This window comes from Castor canadensis, chromosome 1 (assembly GCF_047511655.1).
Source record: "Castor canadensis chromosome 1, mCasCan1.hap1v2, whole genome shotgun sequence".
NCBI lineage: Eukaryota > Metazoa > Chordata > Mammalia > Rodentia > Castoridae > Castor > Castor canadensis.
Window position 1 is genome coordinate 196,504,491 of NC_133386.1, and position 21,527 is coordinate 196,526,017.

Here is a 21,527-nt window from a genome sequence, read left to right on the forward strand (position 1 = left end):
ACAAAAATTCAAAATGAGACATCAAACTATAAAACTCAGAAGAAAACACAAGGCAAAAGCCTCATGACATTGGATTTGCAATTGCTTCTTGGAAATGACATCAAAGGCATAAGCAACAACAAAAATGGACAAAATGGATTTCCTGAAAAATTTTAAAAGTTTGTGCATTAAAGAACAGTATCAACAGAGTAATATTTGCAAATCATATTTTTGATAAGGGATTGATATCCAGAATACATACAGAATTCCTAAAAACTCGCAGTAAAAAAAACCTCAATTAATAAATTAAGAAATTACTTAACATAGACATTTCTAAGAAGATGCATAAACGATTCAAAAGTACATAAAAATGGACTCAACACCACTATTAAACCAAAACCACAATGAGATACTGCCTCACAACTATTGGAATGACTACTGCCAATCAATCAATCGATAACAAAGATATGGAGTAACTGGAATCCTGAGTTCACTGTTGGTAAGACTATAAAATGGTATAGCCACTGTGAAAAACAGTATGGCAGTTTCTCAAAATATTAAAAATAGAATTACTATGTGATCCAGCAATTTTACTTCTGAGTATATACCCCAAACGATTGTTGAAAGCAAGGATTCCAACACATATCTGTACTCATGTTCATAGCAGCATTTATTCATACTAGTTAAGACATGGAAGCAACCCAAGTGTCCATTGACAGATGAACAGATAAGCAAAATGTGGTTTATGTATAGAATGGAATATTACTCAGCCTTAAAAAAGGACATTCTGACATTACTACAATATGGATAAACCTGGAAGATACTACGCTAAGCAAAATAAGTCACAAGAAGACAAATATTATATGATTCCACCTATGTGAGATACTTAAAAATCATACAGGAAGTAGAATGGCAGTTTCCAGTGTCAGAGGAAAGAGAGGATGGGTTGTTACTGTTGAATGCAGAGTTTCAGCTTTACAAAATGAAGAGTTCTGAAGTTAGAGGGTAGTGACAGTCACATAAAATTATGAATATATTTGATATCATTGAAATTGTACAGCTAAAAGGGTTGAGATGATGAACTTTTTTAAGTTTAGTGTATTTTATCACGATAAGAATTTTGAGGAAAAATAAATAAGACTATAGAGGCCAGAAGGCACAAGGATAACATATTCAAAATACTGAAATGAAAAGACAGAATTCTACCTCCAGTAAACTATCATACATCAACCAGAAGAATTTAAGACATTCCTAGAGCAACAGAAATGGAAAGAAATTATAGGCAGCAAATCTGCCTTACAAAAAATACTTAAGAGAGTCATTCAGGCTGACATGAAAGGACACTAGTCAGTAACTCCAATCCATATTAAGCAATAGTGACCAGAAAGGTAAGTGTAAGTGCAGTTAGAAAAGACAATATAAAGGTAGTGTTTGCTTGCAACTCTTTTTTCTTCTACATGATTTAAAAGGCAATTTCATATGATTTAAAAGGAACTTTATCTTCGTATCTTCATGAGATTATAATGTATAAAAATATAATTTGCATGAAAATACAAGCACAAAGTATGGGAAAGATAATGGATCTATATAGGTGCAAAGTTTTATATACTACTTAAACACTGTATATTAGGATTCCTATTCCCAGGTTTGATCTTTAATCATGACATAAAAGTAACTTATAACCTAATATTTAAAAATAGTTTGAGGCTGGTAGAGCGGCTCAAGTGGTAGAACACCTGCCCAGCAAGCATGAGGCCCTGAGTTACATCCCCAGTACTGCCAAAAAAAAAAACCCAATGTTTCCTCTTACCTGAGATTCAGCCATTATATAAATGAAACCAAGCCCACCCGCTGGAGAAGGAAAAGAGAGAAGGAAGATTTGCAACCCTCAGAGTTCTAATATATAGAAGGAAACAGAGTGCTGTAATGGGGAAACACCACCATTAGGAGACAGAATTTGGGCTGGCAGTATGGCTCTAATGTCCTGAGTTCAATCCCCAGTACCAGAGGGAGGGAAAAAAAAAATGACAGAATTTTTAAAAATGAATACTATAATTTATGTTCTAATATGTTGCTTAAAGATGTGGTAAATACAGCTAAAAAGACAAAGAATTTATGACTAGATGTGTCCTTAAAGAGTCTTTGGCCTCCTCATTCATTTGATAGCTGAGAAATCAAATGACCTGCCCAAAGTTGGTTAGTGAGGTTTGGTACTTGAATCAGCATCCCTATGTCTCCTGATGCCTGAATCAGTGACCTCCCCAACCATGCCAAAAAAAACCTTTCATTCCTGGAACACTAATTCCTATAGTGATGGGCAGCCTTACCGAGGGGCATAATGGAGAGGTATTTGCCTCGAAACTTGCTGGTGATTTTGATTTCCTGACGCAATGTCCAGCCATTTTTGGACTCAGCATGGTGAGCAGCAGCAGGGGGATGATGACTCACCTGGAAGAAATCAGGTTCAAGTAAAGAAGGCAGAAAGCAGAAGGCAAAGATACTGCCTATTAATTGGTGGTGCACACCCAAAATTCTCACTTGACATTTTTACACCAGCAACAGTTAGGTGAATACCAGGGTCACCAGTGTGGAATCCTGAAGGAAAACAAGTCAGGTTGGGATGACAGGACTGGCATTTTCTCAAACATAACACCCTGTCTTTAAAAAGAAAACAAGTTATGATCCTAAGGCTCCATTACCTGCTCACAGAGAGATCGGTACCCATTCTCCTCTAGGCGATCCAGCTCGAAGGTCTCCCCAAGGAGTGGGTTAAATGGCTTGCTGGTTCGGAAGACAGTTGTGGAGTAGGAGGACACGGTGAAAGCTGCAACATAACAGAGCTGCTCTAGAGAGTTTTCACATTTTGCAGCTCGGTCTAACAGCTCATGGTATTCCAGATCTTCAGTAAGGCGCTGAAGCATAGACAAAGGTTCATTAAAGTTCACCTGTAAAGAAAAGAACAGATTGAAAAAATTTCCCAGGTATTTGTCAGAAACAATTTAAATATTTTGCAGATAGAGAAAGAGATACTGAAATGTTGGGCTGATAAGGCCGATCACTAGGATGAGAAGAGGTCTAAGCTCTAGGATTCAACCTGCAAGCAACCCATTCTCCTAGGTCAAATGTCCATGTCAGTGAGTGGCAAAAATCACCATTTTCACTCATTTCAGTAACTATAAGCTCTTTGAGATGGAAATCTTGCCTCTTTTATGCAGCACTAAGACCCAAGACTCATCAGTGACAGGCCCACAGGAGGCCTCATCAAATAGGTGTGTGAATGAATGTAAATTATATAGGAAATCTAATAAATATCAGCACAACTAAACCCAGAGATGAAAGTAGGTATTTAAAATTCTTTTTCTTTTCATTGAATAGTTTGTTCTTAAAGCAACATTTCAGTATTTTAGTTAAGACAAAGAACAACACTTTCTTCTTTTTTTTTTTTTTGCCATACCAGATTGTGAATGCAGGGCTTCAAGCTTTCAAACCACATCTCTGGTCCTTTTTGCTCTGATTATTTTGGAGATAGGATCTTACTTTTTGCCCAGGCCAGCGTGATCCCTGATCCTACTTTTTTTTACAGTACTAGAGCTTGAACTCAGGGCCTGCACCTTGAGCCAATCCACCAGCTCTTTCTTGTGAAAGGTTTTTATTGAGATAGGGTCTCTCGAGAACTATTTACCCAGGCTGGCTTCAAGCATCGATCCTCTTGATCTCTACCTCCTGACTAGCTAGGATTACAGACATGAGCCACAGGTGACCGGCTAAGAAATGGGATCTTGCTATTGGTTTGGATGGGGGGTCTCACAAACTTTTGCCCAAGCTGGCCTCAAACCACTATCTTCCCAATCTCAGTCTCCCAAGTAGGTAGGATTATAGGCATGAGTCCCCAGCATTCAGAATTTTTTTTTTTTTTTTAAATATACATGGCCTCACTATGTTACCCAGGCAGGTTTGAACTCATGGGCTCAAGTGATCCTCTTGCCTTAGCCTCAAGTAGCTGGGTCTATAGGCCATGCCACCACACCCAACTGCTTTCTGCATTTTTGTCCAACTTTCTACTTACCAAACTCTAAGCTTCATGCTACCCTAATACTTACTGTCTTCCCCAATTGTGAAATTAATCTTAAGATTTTCACTATAAAAAACTTTGCTTAGAGAGAGAACAAAACAAAACAAAAGCAACTTTGCTTTCAACAAAGTGTAAAGGGAAATATTTACTTGAAATGCCATTACTCAAAGATAACCACTATTATTATTTTCACATTGTTTCTATGAATTTGTACATTTAAAAACTAGTATACTAGAGCCTGTAGTTTTTCTGAGGAACAAGCCACATGTTTCTCTTTGATTATTTTCCACTGGACTAAAGCCAGAGGACCAACTCTACACACTTACCCATGGGAAGCTGGATCTACCAAAAATGCACCACATTCTAAGACCTTCTTCTCTACACTGAGAGTCAGGTTGTATAAGACACATGCACACTGAAGGGTGAGGAACTGATAAAATCCTAATCCTCAGAAATCTTTTTAAAAGAGGATACTTATTAACTGTGTCAACAAAATCTCTCAAACACAAAATTTCAGACAGCATGGAGTAATATTTCACACATTCAAAGGAAAAGAGTAGGGCTGGGGGCGTGGCTGAAGTGGTAGAGTGTCAAGGAGGCCTTGAGTTCAAATCCCAGTAAAAACAACAACAAAAAACAAAAAAACAGAGGAAAACAGTGTACTCCACCAGTGGATACTGGATATACAAACAGGGCCTGGGACTAGAATCAGCGCATCCTTAATCTATCATTGCTTTGCATGCACACACAACCTGCCTTCCAACAACTATTTCAGGAGCCAGTTTCTCCAAAAGTGCCAGGCTCTTTATAAGGGTCACTTTATCATTCAGAGGTCAAATAGGGAAACACGAGTCTAAGTATTTAAAATGGAAAGAAGCAGGGACTTGGTTAAATAGCTAATGGAGAGACGGGCAGAAACAAACAACAACCCAGAGATCAGCAACATCAGGAAGCCATAATGCAGGAACAAAGAAAAGCAGTGGTATTATTGCAACCAGAGGCAGAGGGGATCTTACAGAAGTTAAAACCTTCAGGGAAAGAGGGAGGCCTTATCCACTAAAACTAGAGCCACAAAGATGCTGCCAGAAATGTACCCCTACCCAGCACAACAATTAAAAAAAAAAAAAGATGCTTCCAGAAAACTGCCCAGTAGGGGAGAAATAATCTTTCTCCCCATCTCCTACTGGTGTCTTGTACTGGAGGAGACGAGCCAGACTCCAGCAGTCACATAAGCCTGAAAAACACAGCCTCGAGAGATCAGGTTTCCTGTAACACAGGACAAGGCAAGGGAAGGGTGGGAACTTGATTTGCAGGTGTACAGGTATCAAGCTGCAAATTCCTAATGGCAATGTCAATAAAGAGGTAAAGGAGGGTGGAGATGTCACCTAGACCCAGAATCTATGACTAAGTAGGAACTGTATTTCTGAGACTGTGATGACCTGCCTTTCCAGCATAACTGCTACTTCCTTTAAGGCACCATTAGGGTGCCTTATAATAATCTAGACAAATGGGTCTTCTTTTCAGGTCCCCAATACACAAATTTAGGTTCGCCAATGGGCTTATACATTGTTTTTTTGTCTGAAATTAACCTTTGTTGTGGTTGTCTGCAGTGGTGGAGATTGAATCCAGGGCCTAACAAGCTAGGCAAGTACTTTACCACTGAACTTCATCTCCAGCCCTAGCCAACATATTTTTTAAACAAAAGTCCTACATACTTACATATAATCCTATTTGTTTTCCAAGACCCAGTTATTAATTACTTCAGCATTTATTGAATGATCTATCCATGCCAGGCACTGGGCAAACCATCAGAGATATAAATGCCAGTGAGACGCAGTTTCTGCCCATGAAGAACTCTATGAAGGGGCAGAAAGCATATAGTAATCCCTGTGCTCCAAGAGGGTGGGGAGAATGCTTTAATATTTCTTAGTACATAGCTGTGTACAGAACCTACAGCCTCCCCATGGCAAGACTTCATTTCCAGCCTTTTCTTTCTTTTTTTTTTTTGAACTCAGGACCTACACCTTGAACCACTCCACCAGAACTTTTTTTTTTCAAGATAGGGTCTCATGAACTATTTGCCTGGGCTGGCTTCAAACTGCTATCCTCCTGATCTCTGCCTCCTGAGTAGCTAGGATTACAGGTGTAAGCCACTAGCACCTGGCTGCCAGCCTTTTCTTTAGCTAGCTGTGGCCATATAACTTTTTGGCCACAGAGATTTAAGAGATTAATGGATTATTCAATTTCCAGGAAATGCCCTTAAAAGGCAAAGCCTACTTGGCTTCTTTCTCCACCTTCTAGCTGATTACAGTGTAACCCTTATGGCACAAACTATTGAGCCACTATGGACCTAAGAACTGAGGCCACCAAGCAGCAAAGTGACAGGACAGAAAGAAGCCTAGTCCTCAAACAGTGGAGTAGAATACCAGCCCAGGACTACCTACTTCTGGACTTTAACACAAGAATGAGTTAAACCAGTATTTGTTTAAGGTAGGGGTTGCCAGCATTTTCTGTAAGGGGCTAGATAATAAATATTTAGGCTTTTAGGGCCATGGGTCTCTGTCACATCACTCAATAGCCATGAACAAGACATATATGAATGAATATCTCTGTATCCCAATAAAACTTTATGGACATTAAAGTCCATAAACTATGGAGTCTTATGAACTATTATACTCCTTTTGATTTCTTCCAACCACTTAAAACAAAAATCAGTTGGTGGTATGGCTCAAGAGCTAGTATGCTTGCCCAGCAAATGTGAAGCCCTGGGTTCAATTTTAGCACCACCAAAAAATAAATAAATAAATACATAAAATAAAATAAACTGTCAGAAGAAAATTCTTAGCTTGTGGGCTGCATAGATTGCAGCCAGATTTGGCTGAATGGCATTTGCTTGTTGACCACTGGTGTTTCTTTAAATTGAATCTATACCTAACTGGTACAACACTGGGCAAACAGGAGGCACTTAGTAAATGCTTATAGAATGAATAAGCAAATGAAACACTGCTCAGGTACAAAGGCAGCACAGGGAGAGATACTTCATTCTGAGTGGATGTACTGGAGAAGATTTGTTGGGAGAGACAACACTATAGCTGAATCCTGAAGAAAAGAGTTTTAGCCACAGCAAAAGGCAAGTACCAAGGGTTGGTGGGGAATTGAAGAAAATTCAGGCAGAAGCTGGATATGATGGTGCACACCTTTAATCCCAGCACTCAGGAGGCTGAGACAGGCAGACCTTGAGTTCCAGGCCAGCCTTGACACATATGAAGACCCTGATTCAGGAAGAAAGAGTAGTGTGCATAAATGCCCTGAAGGAAAAGACAAGAAGATGCCTCTGAGTACCTGAAGACAATCCTAATGATGAGAACATTGGATGTATAGTACAGAGTCTTACCCATGGGGTAGAAGTACCAAGCCTACTAAGGAATCAGGACTGTGCTCAAAGCATTAAAGATCCAGTGAAGGGTTTTCAGTTGAGGAATGTCATGAACACACTAAATTTCAAAAAGATCACTTTGGTATCAGTGTGGACAGACTGGAGAAAAGTATGACAGGAGGCAGGGAGATCAGGACAAACCTCATCTTCACCATGAAAATGGCCCTCATTTTCCTGGTTGGAACGAATTATTTCTTGATTCTATGTTCCCTAAACCCTTAAACATATAGCACTTCCCAAAACACTATAGTAGAAAATATTTTTGGCCTGTTTCCATGTCTCTCTCTTTTCACTTATATGCTCCTTGAAAACAGAGACAATGCTGTGTTTATCTTTGCATGCCTCAGTGCTTCCAGCACAGGAATTTGCACATGAATAACTGTAATTGAACTTATGCATCTGATTTCATGTGATCTAGCAACATTCCAGATCCACAGCCAAAACTAAACCAACTCATTTAAAAGTATAGTTTATGACCATGCTCAAAACTGCCACACAAGCAGGTGGGACTGTCACATCAGCACCATTTTCACTGAGGCTGAGAGGACCTTCTGGTAGCAGTCTGGGGGTGCAAGGGCCTCACCGGCATGGGGATCTTAGAGAGTTCTTTTCCAATGCAGTTCTTCATGATGCTCCATAAGTTGAGGCTATAGTTTGGCTTGTATGGTATTCTGGTTCTCTTTTCTTTCTTGGTCTCCTCCAGCTGATGCTTGTACTGAGTGCAAAGAAAAAACAGAGCCATTCAATCACCCACAAAGAACAGAAAATCTACTATATACAACTTTCCCTTCCCCCATGCTAAAAAAAAAAAATACCAGAATTTTCTGTTTCTCTTTATCACTTCACAAACAAATCCCTGGGAATCATACCCAAGTCCTGACCTCTGATAAGTTTCACAGAAGAGTTACCTGTTCATCAAGGCTGATGTCACTGCTGGCTCCACTGATGTTGCTGCCAGTGCGTCTGTATTAACAGAAAACATAGAAGAATTAGAAAAAAGACCACAATTCCTGTTTGGTCCTCAACAGTTCTTTACAAAGCAGAATGCCAAATGCTTCACATAAACTTATTGATGGATGATAAATTATAACACTGAATTTAAGTATCTTTAGAGAGCTTTTCATGTAAAAGGCTAACAGTTTTTTTGCGGGGGGCGGGGAGGCAGTACTTGGGTTTGAACTCTGTAGGCACTCTACTTGCTAGGCAGTTGCTCTACCACTTGAACCACTTCATCAACCCTGTTTTGTGTTGGGTCTTGTTGAGATAGGGTCTCTCGAGAACTATTTATCATGGCTGGCTTCGAACTGCAATCCTCCTGATCTCTGCCTCCCAAGTACTTAGGAGTACAGGCGTGAGTCCAGCTAGGCTGACAGTTTTCTACTTAAGGAAAAGAGCCTATGACTTAGTAAACATCCAGAACTATGATAGTCTCACCGAAAAATTTCTAAGCTTTTGATAACCAGATCTGTTCATTTTCTTCAATGGTCAAGGATAACTTACTTGTGGCCCAAATTTTCAGGCATGGTAATGATCTCTGGTGCATCAAAAAATTCATTCTCATCATCTTCATCACTCACGTCCCCTTTTCCAGAGCAACACTGATCTGCAAGGAGAAAAGCCCCATTTGTTTTCCTTGGTTGTATCTACCAAATGCCTGGCACAGAAGGTTGTTTTAAATAGCCATCACACACACAGCACCAAACTGTAGAAAGCAGTGGAAAAGCCAGAAGAAATAAACACGAGTCATTGATTATGGAGAATGTGGAGTTCTATCAACTACCTGGCTCATACCATAATAACTTATGCAGGAACCATGCATTTTACCTTTACCAGAACCAGCACTGCCAGGAGTGTTTGCCGGCAGCACTGTGGCTCCCCGAAAGGCCCTCTCCAGGTGATTGTGCTGCTTTGCCAACTGCTCCAGGGTCTCTTCCAGTCGGATACGCTGGTCTCTCTCATACTGTAGTGACTTCTGCCACTTTTTACTATGGGTCTGGGCTAACATGAGGAAATCTCTGCAGGCCTGTATAGAGAAAGTGTTGTGTCACCTTAATTAGTCAGATTCCCCTCCAGTCTCTGTAAGCCCATTAAGTAACCTTATTTTGGGAACTGTAGTGGACATACAACAAATAAAGACTTTCCCTATTATTACACAGTATAAGGAACAGCCAGCTCTGAGCTGCATCCAAGGTCAACCCAAAGTAAACAGTTGTCAGGGTTCTCTTACGTTTTCCTGCTCATGAGGACCAAACAAATGCCAAGTGAGCAGTAAACCTTGACAAGGTATTTGTGGCAACATCACAAAGGACAGGTGTGGGAAATGTGCCAAAAGAAATCTATTGACTGAGGAAAAGAAGAAAAAAAAGCACAGATAACTGCTTTCAATACATTCTTGACTAAAATAAACTCAAATAACCTCATGCTGAGGATTTAGACACTGAGAACAGAGAATATGCATTGAATTAAACTAAACTCAGGGAAACTTCTTTTATTTGCAGTACTGAAATTTGAACTCAGGACATTAGGCTTACTAGACAGGCACTCTACCACTTGAATCACTCCACCTGCCTTTATTTTGCTTTTATTTTGGTCACTAAGAGAAACAACTGATCTAAAAAATTAGAAGCCTACTTGAGGAATCAAAGAAGAGATCTAGAGAAAAGACCAAAAATCAGATCATACCAGTCCCTTTACTGGATTTCCACTAAGATTAGGACTGATTATGAACACAGAAGGCCATTCCCAATGTGGCCACCAACTGCCTTGTATCCTCCCCTCCCAGCAGGTGTACTTATTACAATACCACCACACTGAAACCCTCATTGTTTCCTGGACACAGACATTTCTTCCAGGTCCCATCTCCTTCAGCACATGCTATTCACCATGTCTAAAATGTCCTTCCCTAATCACTTTCTTTAAGAAAGGACAGATTTTATTTATTTATTTATTTATTTTGTGGTACTGGGGTTTGAAACTAGGCAGGTACTCTTACCCCTTGAGCCACTCCACCAGCCCTTTTTTTAACAATGGGTTTTTTCAAGATAGGATCTCATGAACTATTTGCCTGGGCTGGCTTTGAACAGTGATCCTCCTGATCTCTGCCTCCTGGGCACCTAGGATTACAGGCATGAGATGGCGAAGTTTGAATAGCTTATTCATACACAAATCTCCAGTTCCTAACACATAGTAGAAGCCTGATAAAGTTTTCTGAATAAATAAATGAAGGAAGCAATGTAAGCTTAAAAGTTTATTCCCTACTATAGAGAAACTAAAAGGTAAATAGAATGTTTGCTTCCGTGGTTTGTTTCAACAATTGCATACTTGTCAATGGCTACTAAATCAGTGTTTCCAACCTACTATGGTTTCAGACAGCATATCCAAATGTTTACTCAATGGCTCAAAGCAACCTCAAAATCAGTGAGTTCCAAACTGAATTCACCAAGTTCTCTAGCTAACTCTGCTTCTTCTGATGTTCCCCATTACAAGACCAAAGCCCTCCCAGCTGCCCAAACCAGTAACCTATGGGACATTCTTTTAATTTTGCTCCTTCCTCACATCCAATTATCAAGTCCTATTTTTATTTCTTTTTTTGTTTTTTGCAAACTGGAGTTTGAATTCAGTGCCTACACTTTGAACCACTCCACCAGCCCTTTTTTGTGATGGGATTTCTTGAGATAGGGTCTCTCAAACTATTTGCCCAGTCTGGCCTCGAACCACGATACTTCTGAGCTCTGCCTCTGAGTAGTCAGGGTTATGGGCAAGTGAGCCACTGGTGCCCAACCTTATCAAGTCCTATTGATTCTTCTTTTTTTGTGTACTGGGGTTTGAACTTAGGGCTTCACACTTGCTGGGCAGGTGCTCTACCACTTCAGTGACTCCAGTAGCCCTTTTTTTGTGTTGGGTTTTTTTGAGATAGGGTCTTGTGAACTATCTGCCCAGGCTGGCTTTGAACTGCCATCCTCCTGATTTCTTTCTGCCTCCTGAGTAGCTAGGATTACAGTGTGAGCCAGGTGCCCAGCTTGAATCTTCTTTACTATTTTTAAAATCTGTACTTTTTTTTCCTTCATCCATACCAGAAGCAGTATAAAGTACATGTACACATCTGGAATTGGGCTGCTAAGGCTGAAATCACAGCTGCATCCCACTATGTAAAATTCTGGGCAAATTATTTAACTTCTCTATACCTCTTCTTTATCTAGATGACAATGCTTACAATAATAACTACCTCAAAGAGTGGTTGTTTTACATTTAAAGCAATTAGAATCACCTAGGGTTCACAATAAGCATTGAGCTAGGTGTTAGCTATTATAATTATGCCTGCATCAAAACTGGTCTCATCCTCATTTAATCTACTACCATTTAGCAGTGTCCTTACCCCCTCTTATCTCCTCTCTAGTCTCACCTTTAGCTACTTCCTTGCTCTATTAATAGTCAATTACTCAGCAGTTCCCAGGCTGTAATCCAACCAACTCTTCTCTCCCCTCACTCCTTCCCTTCTTTCTTTCTTTGTAGAACCAGGATTTGAACTCAGGGCCTTTACCTTGAGCCACTCCGCCAGCTCTTTTTTTGTGATGGGTATTTTTGAGATAGGGTCTCGAAAACTATTTGCTCAGGGTGGCTTCAAACCACAATCCTCCTCATCTCTGCCTCCTGAGTATCTAGGATCATAGGCATGAGCCACCGGTGCCTGGCAACTTTTTTTTTTTGGTGGCACTGGGGTTTGAACTCAAGGCCTCACACTTGCCAGGCAGGCACTCCATCACTTGAGCCACTCCCCCAGCCCTCCCCCATTTCTTTTAATATCGACTTTAACTAAAATTCAGCAAGAGACAGTTACATTTAGTTGATGAGCATGTCATATCTATTACCTAATAAAAGCCTTTCCAAAATGCTATGAAAGGTCTACTACCATCAAAGTCATTTACAGATAAGGAATTGACGTCACAGTGGATGTAGGTTGCCCCCAGTTATACAGAAGATGAAGGAGGCAGTTGAAATCCAGGCCCAAACTCTATATAGTTTTTCTTCACAGGAAGACTTTTACTGCTCCTTCAGAATTTAGCTGCTGCTCTAAACCCTCCCAGTCTGAGCTAAATACCACCAGTGTGCTATTCCACCTATGCCTATTCAATCATGGCACACAGAGTACTCCAGTATGATCCATTCACTTCTCTGTTCTCTCACCATGCAGTAATCTCTTTGTGAGCAGAGATCACACATGCCCTCAGGGATATCCCCTAGCAGTGTGACTAATACAGTAGGTACTTTGGCAAATAAATAAACTAACACTAACAGTGTCAAGTTTACTTCACTATATTCACTTTGGTAGTAAGAAAAGCTGTATCCTAAACAATCACAAAATTGAATAAATGTATCCTCTTTTTTTTTTTTTGGGAGGCACTACATTTTGAACTCAGGGTGGCAAATGCTCTACCATTTAAACCACTTTACTAGCTGTAAGCTGTATTTGTCTTTTGATATAGTAATTTTACCCCCTTACAGCTGTGATGCAGTAGCATATTAATTTTCTTTTCTTTCTTTCTTTTTTTTTTGTGGTACTGGGGCTTGAACTCAGGGCCTTCACCTTGAGCCACTCCACTAACTCTATTTTTGTGAAGGGTTTTTTCGAGATAGGGTCTCTTGAACTATTTGCCTGGGCTGGTTTTGAACCACAGTCCTTCTGATCTCTGCCTTCTGAGTAGCTAGGATTACAGGCGTGAACCACCAGCCAGCTCTTTTTGTTTGTTTGTTTTTGAGACAGGCTTTCACTAAATTGCCCAGACTGGTCTCAAACTCACAATCCTTTTGCCTCAGCCTCCCAAGTGCTGGAATTGCAGTTGTGGGCCACCATACCAACCTCATTTTTAATATGCCTTCTACATTTAAGGCCTTGCTTTATTACCTGAGAGGTACAAAGAAAACAACACAGGAATAAAAATGCATTCAAGCAATAACTGGCTATGAAAGGGGCAAAAAGAGGAAGAAAATAGAGCTTACTTCTGTTGGGTTGCTTTGTTTTGTTTGTTTTGTTTTGCAGTGCTGGGGATCAAACCCAGGCCTTGAACATACTAGACAAGTATGCTTTCCGTAGCTGGAGAGCTTATCTTTGACTTCCAAAGGATCATTCCCTTTAACACGAACTATACCCTGAGAACTTGGGAAAGAATTTCCTCAAGGAACAAAGATGAGTATGTTTTTAAGAGAAAAGGTCAAAATAAATTTCAGTATATGAATTGAGTATTTTATTTAGCAAAAATTTCATATCAGAATAGAAAAAAACTGTCATGGAATGGAGTGCTCACCTGACATTTATAAAAAGTAGCCCTGAGTTGTTCTATTTTAAAAGTATACATGTTTACTATCAATATCTTGGCCTGTATAATTTATGAGGCTTTCCTGATCACAAGGTGATCAAAAAAGTCATTAAGTAGTACAACAGTTTGGAAAAAGAGCACATGACCAGCCATTGGAAGCAAAGGCATCAGCACTGACTTGTCAAGGGAGGTTAGGAAATAATCTTCCTGCAGTCCCTTGCTGGAGAAAAAAGTTTGTCTTCTTTCTTTCTTGTGTGGATCAGAGCAGTGAACAAAATGTTTCATGATTCAGAATATGATATTAAAATAAAATTTATGGGGCAGGGTGGAGAAATGACCCAAACAATGTATGCACATGTGAATAAATAAACAAAAATAAATAAATAAATAAATAATAAAATTTATCACAATTTCCACCTAATAACAAAGGAGCAAAATGAGAAAAACTATATTTCCTCTTGGTCACAGGAACAGGTCTTTGGTCTTTCAGAGCCATGTAAACTGAACTAGCTCTAAGCAGATGTCTACTACCACTCCCTAAACAGGGGAAAATCTGGGACTAGTGAAGTAATTTCATTCCACTTAATTAGACAGAGGGAAAAAAAAGCTCTGTGAAACTCTCTCTCACAGAACACTCCTCTCGCTTATGAAATGTCTTCAAGTGGAAGGGAATTAAAACAACTTGCCAGGTCAGAATCAGTTACCAGTAGAGGAAAAACAGCATTGTTAAAACCATGTATTCATTTCATATTATCATCAGTAATGTGAGTGATGCTTTGTGTCTACCTGGAGCCTTGCACTCACACAGCTTAAATATCCCACAAAGGACAGCCACCCAAGATAGGAGTCATAAAAAAGAAGAAATATTACCTCTTCTTTTTAAAAGAAAGGTGCCCAAAGTTGAGTGTTTTGTCTTATCAACAGAATTGCCCCTGAAATCAAGGACTAAAGACAGGACTAACTAGCAAGATTCTTACTCATATGTACTTGATCCAGGCCCACTCACCATCATCCTATATGCCAGAATACATTAGCCAAGTATGGATACGACTCCAATAGTGGAAAGGACCTGAAGATCTTTAGTTTTAACAGACTAACCTATATAAAAATAACCAAATAAACAGAACCACAGCCCAGAGAGATCTAGGGATTCAACTAATATCACCATGAGATGTCCTGCTGTTTGCAGAAGCAGAGCTGGACCTCTGGATTCCTTACTAACTTCCAGGCTAAAGTAATATCCTCCTGACCACTTGAGCAGGGCATGAAAGTCATTCTACCCATGCAGCCTGTTCTAGTTCATGAGACAAACAAGGTAACTCAAAGCCCTTGAGCAGTGAAGCAGAACCTAATGTTCAATGCCTTATCAATTACAATTTTCAGGCACTGGGGAAAATTATGTTTCACAGAGAGAAAGAATCAAAAGGCATCAGAGACCCCATCTGTACTCACATTGATCATGGCATTGGATGTTATCCTAAAGAGTGTGGCTCGTTCATTGACCTGTTTGATCTTTTCGTTGCTCTCAGCAGGTAACTTCAGAGACTCCAGTTCACTAAGGGAACGCTGCAGGGCTGTGCCATGCTTAGCTATCAAGTCATTACATGTGCTCAGGTCTTCCACTTTGCTGGAGAGGGTTCGGAGTGTATTCTGCAGCTCAGTCTTGTCAGTTTGTGATACAGACTCTTCATCTCCTGATTCATCTGTAGGAATGGAAAGGTAAGCTATATGCCTCAAGAACCAGGACTCAAGAGTTGGAACCCTACGTATTCTACCAAAAAGCAAACTGATACTCTGATGCTATGCATTCTGAGAGACTGAGGGCTTGCCATTACCAGATGATTTCTCTACAGTGGACCACAGGTCATCTGCACCATAAATACCTGGGGTGTGTCTTAAAGATGTGGAGTCTCTGGTCCCACCTCTAGAGACTTTGATTCAGCTGGTGAGAGGTAAGGCCTGGTAATATGCTGCCCAGGTAATTCTGATCCATGTTGAAGTTTAAGAACCACTGACCTAGAGGATATGTTGGAGAAGCTGAATGGCTCTTGGAACCAGGAATGTATCATTGAGTCTTTAAACTTTAGCTTGAGGGTTCTAGTCTTGTTCAAACTAATTATTACCACAAATCCACCATTATCAGTTGGGTGACTGGTAGATCCTCTAAGAAATGAGTTATAAATCACAATTTAGCTCTTCATGGCAAAGTCTATGTCACTAAAACTTCTGTTAATTTATCTGCTCTGAAAGAGAGCTCAGGAACATCATGATGAACTCATTTGGCACTAAAGTCACTATAAAAGCAATGCAAGGTCTTACAGTAAATAGTTCAATAATAAGTTCCAATAATAAGCCAAGTAGAGAAGCTATGGTATACCTCTCACTATCAGTTTTATACTTAACACTTTACAAAAGTGCTTTAAAAAGTGCTTTCCTAGCATTGTCACTTCATTTGGGGAGCTAACATCAGCACCAGAATTAAACAAAATAAATAAGAAAAAATCTGCCCTATCTGTGAGACAGAGAGGCAGGGTCAAGGTCAAAATATAACCTGCTACCAAAAAATTTATGAAGCAATGAATTTTCCTTTCACTTCTTAGTAGATATTAAATACAGTATAGGAAATCACAGGCAATAAGATAAATAACAAACAAAAGTCAGCAGGGGACCATCTAGGTTCACTCTAAATGAACAAGCTCAGTATGATGCAACTATCAATATGTTGGAAGCAAGTCTTACCAATCTCCTTGAAGAAGAATCAGAACATCACTAAATTGTTCTTTTTAGTGTAACTAATGCAACAAAATAAATATTTTTCATAGAAATATTGCATACAAAGTTTTTGGTTGTCTATTAAGATTGTTTCAATTTAACTAACAAGTAAGAAGCTGTTACAAAAAGAAAGAAAAATACGGATAGATCCCAATTATAAGTTGTAAGAACGCTAAAACTAACCTAGTAATAAAGTAATTATGTCCCAACATTTTAATATAGTCAATTGGCATTAAAAAAAAATAAAAGCACAGTGTTATGTCTCTAGAACAGAGTTTTTCAATCTTGGATGGAAATTCTTTGCTCTTTGTGATTATTCTGTGCCTTGCAGGGAGGTTAGCAGTATTCTGGGCCTTTCACTCTCCGGATGCTAGTAGCATCCCCACCCTTCAGTGGTGACAACTAAAAATGTTTCCAGACATTGCGAAATGTCCCTGGGATAGCTAAGAAATAGGTGATAATCAAATGACACAGTACATCGAGGGACAAAAGACTTGTGCATAAAATAGAAAAACAGAAAGTTTCCCAGGCTTGGTGTTCTTTGATCCCCACCTGATTCTGCCAGCATCTTCACAGCCTTGGCCTTGGCCAGCTCCAGGGCTGTCACCCAGCGCTGCCGCTCTACTTCTGAGCTAGCTTTTAGATGGTAGGTCTGAGCGCCCCCATTGGAAATGATGAAGTTGCAGGAATCCTCCACAGTGATGTTAGCTGTGGCAAGGTTGATGGTACCACGGCAGGTGTGTCTCATTTCTGCCTTTGACCTGCAATAATGAGACAAAGATAAGCTAAAAGGAAAGTGATGGTTTATCCTTCATCACATTCCATTTCTTTTTATAACCCTGAGCCTTTTGTAAATTCAGTAGTCTTAAAAATCAATAAATTCTAGTTATATTTCCCTCAAACAACCCCCTAAAATCTGAGAAATAGTAGAGAATTTCTTTCAGAACCTAAAGTATTACTTCTCAGTCAGATACCATTGCCCTGCTGTTTCTCTCACCATTAGCTTTTAAGGTTTTTTTTTGAAGGGTCAGGGGAGTACCGGTGGTTGAACTGAGGGCCTTGCACTTGCTAGGCAGGTGCATTACCACTTGAGCCACTTCACCAACCCACCATTAGCTTTTTTTTTTTGTAGTACTGGGGCTTGAACTCAGGGCTTTCACCTGAGCCACTCCACCAGCCCTTTTTGTGATGGGCATTTTTGAGATGGGGTCTCAAGAACTATTTGCCCAGGCTGGCTTCGAACCTTGATCCTCCTGATCTCTGCCTCCTGAGTAGTGAGGATTACAAGCATGGGCCACTGGCCCCAGCTCTACCATTAACTTTTAAAGATAGGCTTCAACTGAGGATATGACTACATACAATATTTATTCAGCAATTTTAAGTATTTTGATGAATGTATGCAATTGTGTAACAACTACCATAATAAAGATGCAGAACATTTCTATCACCTCAAAGTTTCCTCATGCCCTTCTGCAATCAGGAATTACTTTCTACTTAGCAAGTTATAAAGTGTTTTATAACCTCATGCAACAAAATTTTGTATAATAATCTCATTCCCTAAGAATAGCTCCATTTTATACATACTGAACCGTTCCCCTCACTGTAAATCAGCCCAAAATGAGAACTATCGCATCATGCTTAGAATTATATTGCAGAAGTGTATAAAAAGGCAAACCTTAAATGTTTAGAGTATTAAATATTGGCTACGGCTCAAATGATATGAAATAAGACTAACTATCTCGTTGACACAGTTTAGAAGGAATAACCATGGAGGAATCATCAGGCATTTTAATCTTTCTGGAGAATGTTCTTTCCTAAGGTTCACAGACTTCTATTGGTGGGAACTCCTAAGCCATCCTATTAATAGCTAGGAAAGATTCAGCAGATCTGCACTTCAGAGGACTGGGTGTAAAAATTTTCCCAATCTCTGCTGACTGACAGTTCTATTAATAAACTAATGTTTGAACTTTACAGCACTACTTGGTTGCAACAAGCTACAAGGCACTTCACATAAAATATCATGCTTCACATAAAACATCACAATTGAACAAACATTGTAAACTGCTAATTTCTTCACCGCCCGCTGGTTATGCCCAGGGACTTGCATGTTGAGACTGCAGTTTTCTCTGTCCAACTTGGAACATAAAGAGGTCAAAGTCCTTTGCCAACTGCCACAGTACAAAGCGGAACTATTTCACTTTCAGTGGAGCCAAGTGACCAAACACACCTGGTACATCCAGAATTCCTACAAGCCAGAAATGGCACATATCCCATCTCCAAAAACTAAGATTTGTATGTTTGAGACAGTATGTTTACTGTGGTTAGGAAGACCTATTTGCTGCTGTTCAGTTTGTCATATGAAACTGTTTTTCCTTCCTCAAATGCACAAATGAGCAAAATTGAATCTCTAGAGGGGGTCTCAATGGACTGGGCTATCTTCCATCCCCTGCACCTGCCACACTGTAATGTGAATCTCTTGTTTTTTTCTATTCTTACCTCCCTACCCCCAAGCTTCAGTTACATTATGAATAATGCAGGCTGAATTACAGACACACAGCTGATGGGTCAGCTCACCCTTTCTATTCCAAGGGTGCTACTTGGACCTTCTATCACATTCCTCCTCACTGGCACTTTTCACTACTTCCTAGGAATATCTTCTGCCTGGGTCCTCTTCATGCACTAAAGAAGTTCCTTAAACCACAGAATGTCTACAACAGTTTAACAAATAGTAAGGAACTCTGGGAAAAAGGCGGGCTTGACCACAAAGCTCTTGGGATTGGGAAGATACGTCTATGGTTATAAATGATTAGTTCAGAAGCCAGAAAAACATGATTCTCAGAGTACAAGGAAAGTTCTTAAGGTAATACGGTATTATGTAGTATTTTCTGACTAGAAAGTTCTTGCCTGAAAAGGCCAGCAGAAATGGTAATTTAATCTCCCAGAAGCTAGCCAGGAAGACTAAAACCCTATCTTGTCAGGATGTTTCTTAAAGAGCTAGGATTCTACGTAAGATTTTAAGTAATGGGGCACTGAATATATAAAAAGAAGGAAATGGCTTGCCAAGGTATATTAAGACAGTTTATGAGAGGATGGGTCTAGAAAGTACATGATCTCAGTTAGAAGAAAAACGTTATTTTGGAAACGGCATACATAAGAGATTGGAGGTTTTGGAAGCATGAAAACAAGAAAGAGGGTAGTGGGGGAGAGGGAAGGAGCAGGGCGGTAAGGGAGGGGGCAGGGGAAAGGGGGGAGAAATGACCCAAACATTGTATGCACATATGAATAAAAGAAAACAAAAAGAAGGAATAACAACTTGGATAACTAATTCTAGGAGGAAGATGAGGGCAAGAAGAACCATGCAAGGAAGATATAGTTGGAAAGAAGTACTTCACTGCAATTTTGAGGGTAGTATATGAGTTGGATAAAGTGGATCTTGTCTGTGAGTGGGATCATCCTAGTTTGCAAGGATAGGCCAATGGCATATTTCCCAATTAAGTGGGTTGGTACATTTTGGAAGGAGTTTTATCTGCAGTCAGACATGTAACACTAGCTCTTATAAGAGAGAAGTTAATAACTTAAAAAGAGGGGAGTTAGGAGGGAGCGGGAGGGGGGTGAGGGGGGAGATGGACCAAACAATGTATACACATATGAATAAATGAATAAACAATTTTTAAAACCTTAAAAAACAGCAACATGTAAGTTATCAATATTCAATATCAAGACTGGTACTGAATAAATAATAAACAAATAAACTGGCCTGGAAAATGGATAAACTAAGAACTTGGATGAACTGAAGAAAAGACACACATTGGCCGGCGCCAATGGTTCATGCCTGTAATCCTAGGTACTTGAGAGGCTAAGATTGGGAGGATTATGGCCCAGCCCAGGCAAATACTTTGAGAGACTCCCCCTTTCCATCTCCAAAATAACCAGAGCAAAATAGACTGGAGGCATGGTTTAAGCAGTAGAGCACCTGTTTTGGAAGCATGAAGCCCTGAGTTCAAACCCCAATCCCATCAAAAAAAGAAAAAAGAAACACACACACATTAAGGCCCTTTAAGCTGATGCACAATTTTTGAAAACGGGGAATCAGTGCTAATAGTGATTTATGTGCTGTCAGGATATGAATTAGAACATTAGAATGACAAGAAAACATGAGCTTGAGTAGGAGTAAAAAAAATTTTTTTTAACTCTGAGGAAAACTAATATTTAGATTTGTGATCTAACCCTAGTTAGAAAAGGTTATATTAAAATCAATTCTGAACAAAACAATGTAAGTGTTCATAATTAATGTCACTTGAGCAATAAGGATGAGTTATCGAAGGCATCTTATACTGTTAGGGGACAGATAAGAATGTTTTCCCGCCAACAATCTCCACTTTCAATTTCTCATCAAAATTCTCTAAGAGGCAATACAATGGAGTTGACAGAAAGGAGATTTGTTCACCCTAACTCTCCTGGTAGTAGAGTGACTACTAGTGAAGGAAAAGAAATACAGCGTGAGCTCCCTGTAACATCAGTGTGTTGGGTGTCAAATACTATGGTCTTTTAGAAGAGATTTCAATTAGAAATAACATTATATTAAGTAATGTCCTCAAAAATATACCTTATTATACTTTTTGTATAAAACATGCAGGGTAAACTTACTTACTTAGGTAAGTGATTATCTCTTTACCTGGGTTTTAGGTTATGTTGGTGTGAACAGTAGTTTCAAATTCTGACTCCTCCAAGACCTTGGGACAGATGCCCATGCAAAGTCTCAGCTTCCTCATCAGAAAGGTGGGAATAGCTCCTAACTACCAGGGTTGTTGTTGGGAGCCAATATGCATGTAAAACACCTGGCCACAATGTGGAGACCTTGGAAAATGTGTACGTCCTGTCCTGAAATCACCTATCTCAGCACCTCTATCTATGTTATGACTAGGCTATGAATCACCGTAAGTATATATTTGCT

The 21,527-nt window shown here is 39.6% G+C and overlaps 1 protein-coding gene across 1 annotated transcript in view; it reads right to left on the reverse strand.

The window, feature by feature from the left end:
- Osbp (oxysterol binding protein) overlaps positions 1-21,527 on the reverse strand; it is a 30,409-nt gene that overhangs the window by 7,636 nt on the left and 1,246 nt on the right. The window contains exons 2-9 of the mRNA XM_020180569.2: positions 17,126-17,334; positions 15,254-15,504; positions 9,312-9,510; positions 8,988-9,090; positions 8,396-8,450; positions 8,071-8,202; positions 2,679-2,924; positions 2,307-2,427 (exon numbers count right to left, since the gene is read on the reverse strand). Coding sequence (XP_020036158.1) covers positions 2,307-2,427; positions 2,679-2,924; positions 8,071-8,202; positions 8,396-8,450; positions 8,988-9,090; positions 9,312-9,510; positions 15,254-15,504; positions 17,126-17,334 — 1,316 coding nt within the window. The remainder of the gene's footprint in view (positions 1-2,306; positions 2,428-2,678; positions 2,925-8,070; positions 8,203-8,395; positions 8,451-8,987; positions 9,091-9,311; positions 9,511-15,253; positions 15,505-17,125; positions 17,335-21,527) is intronic.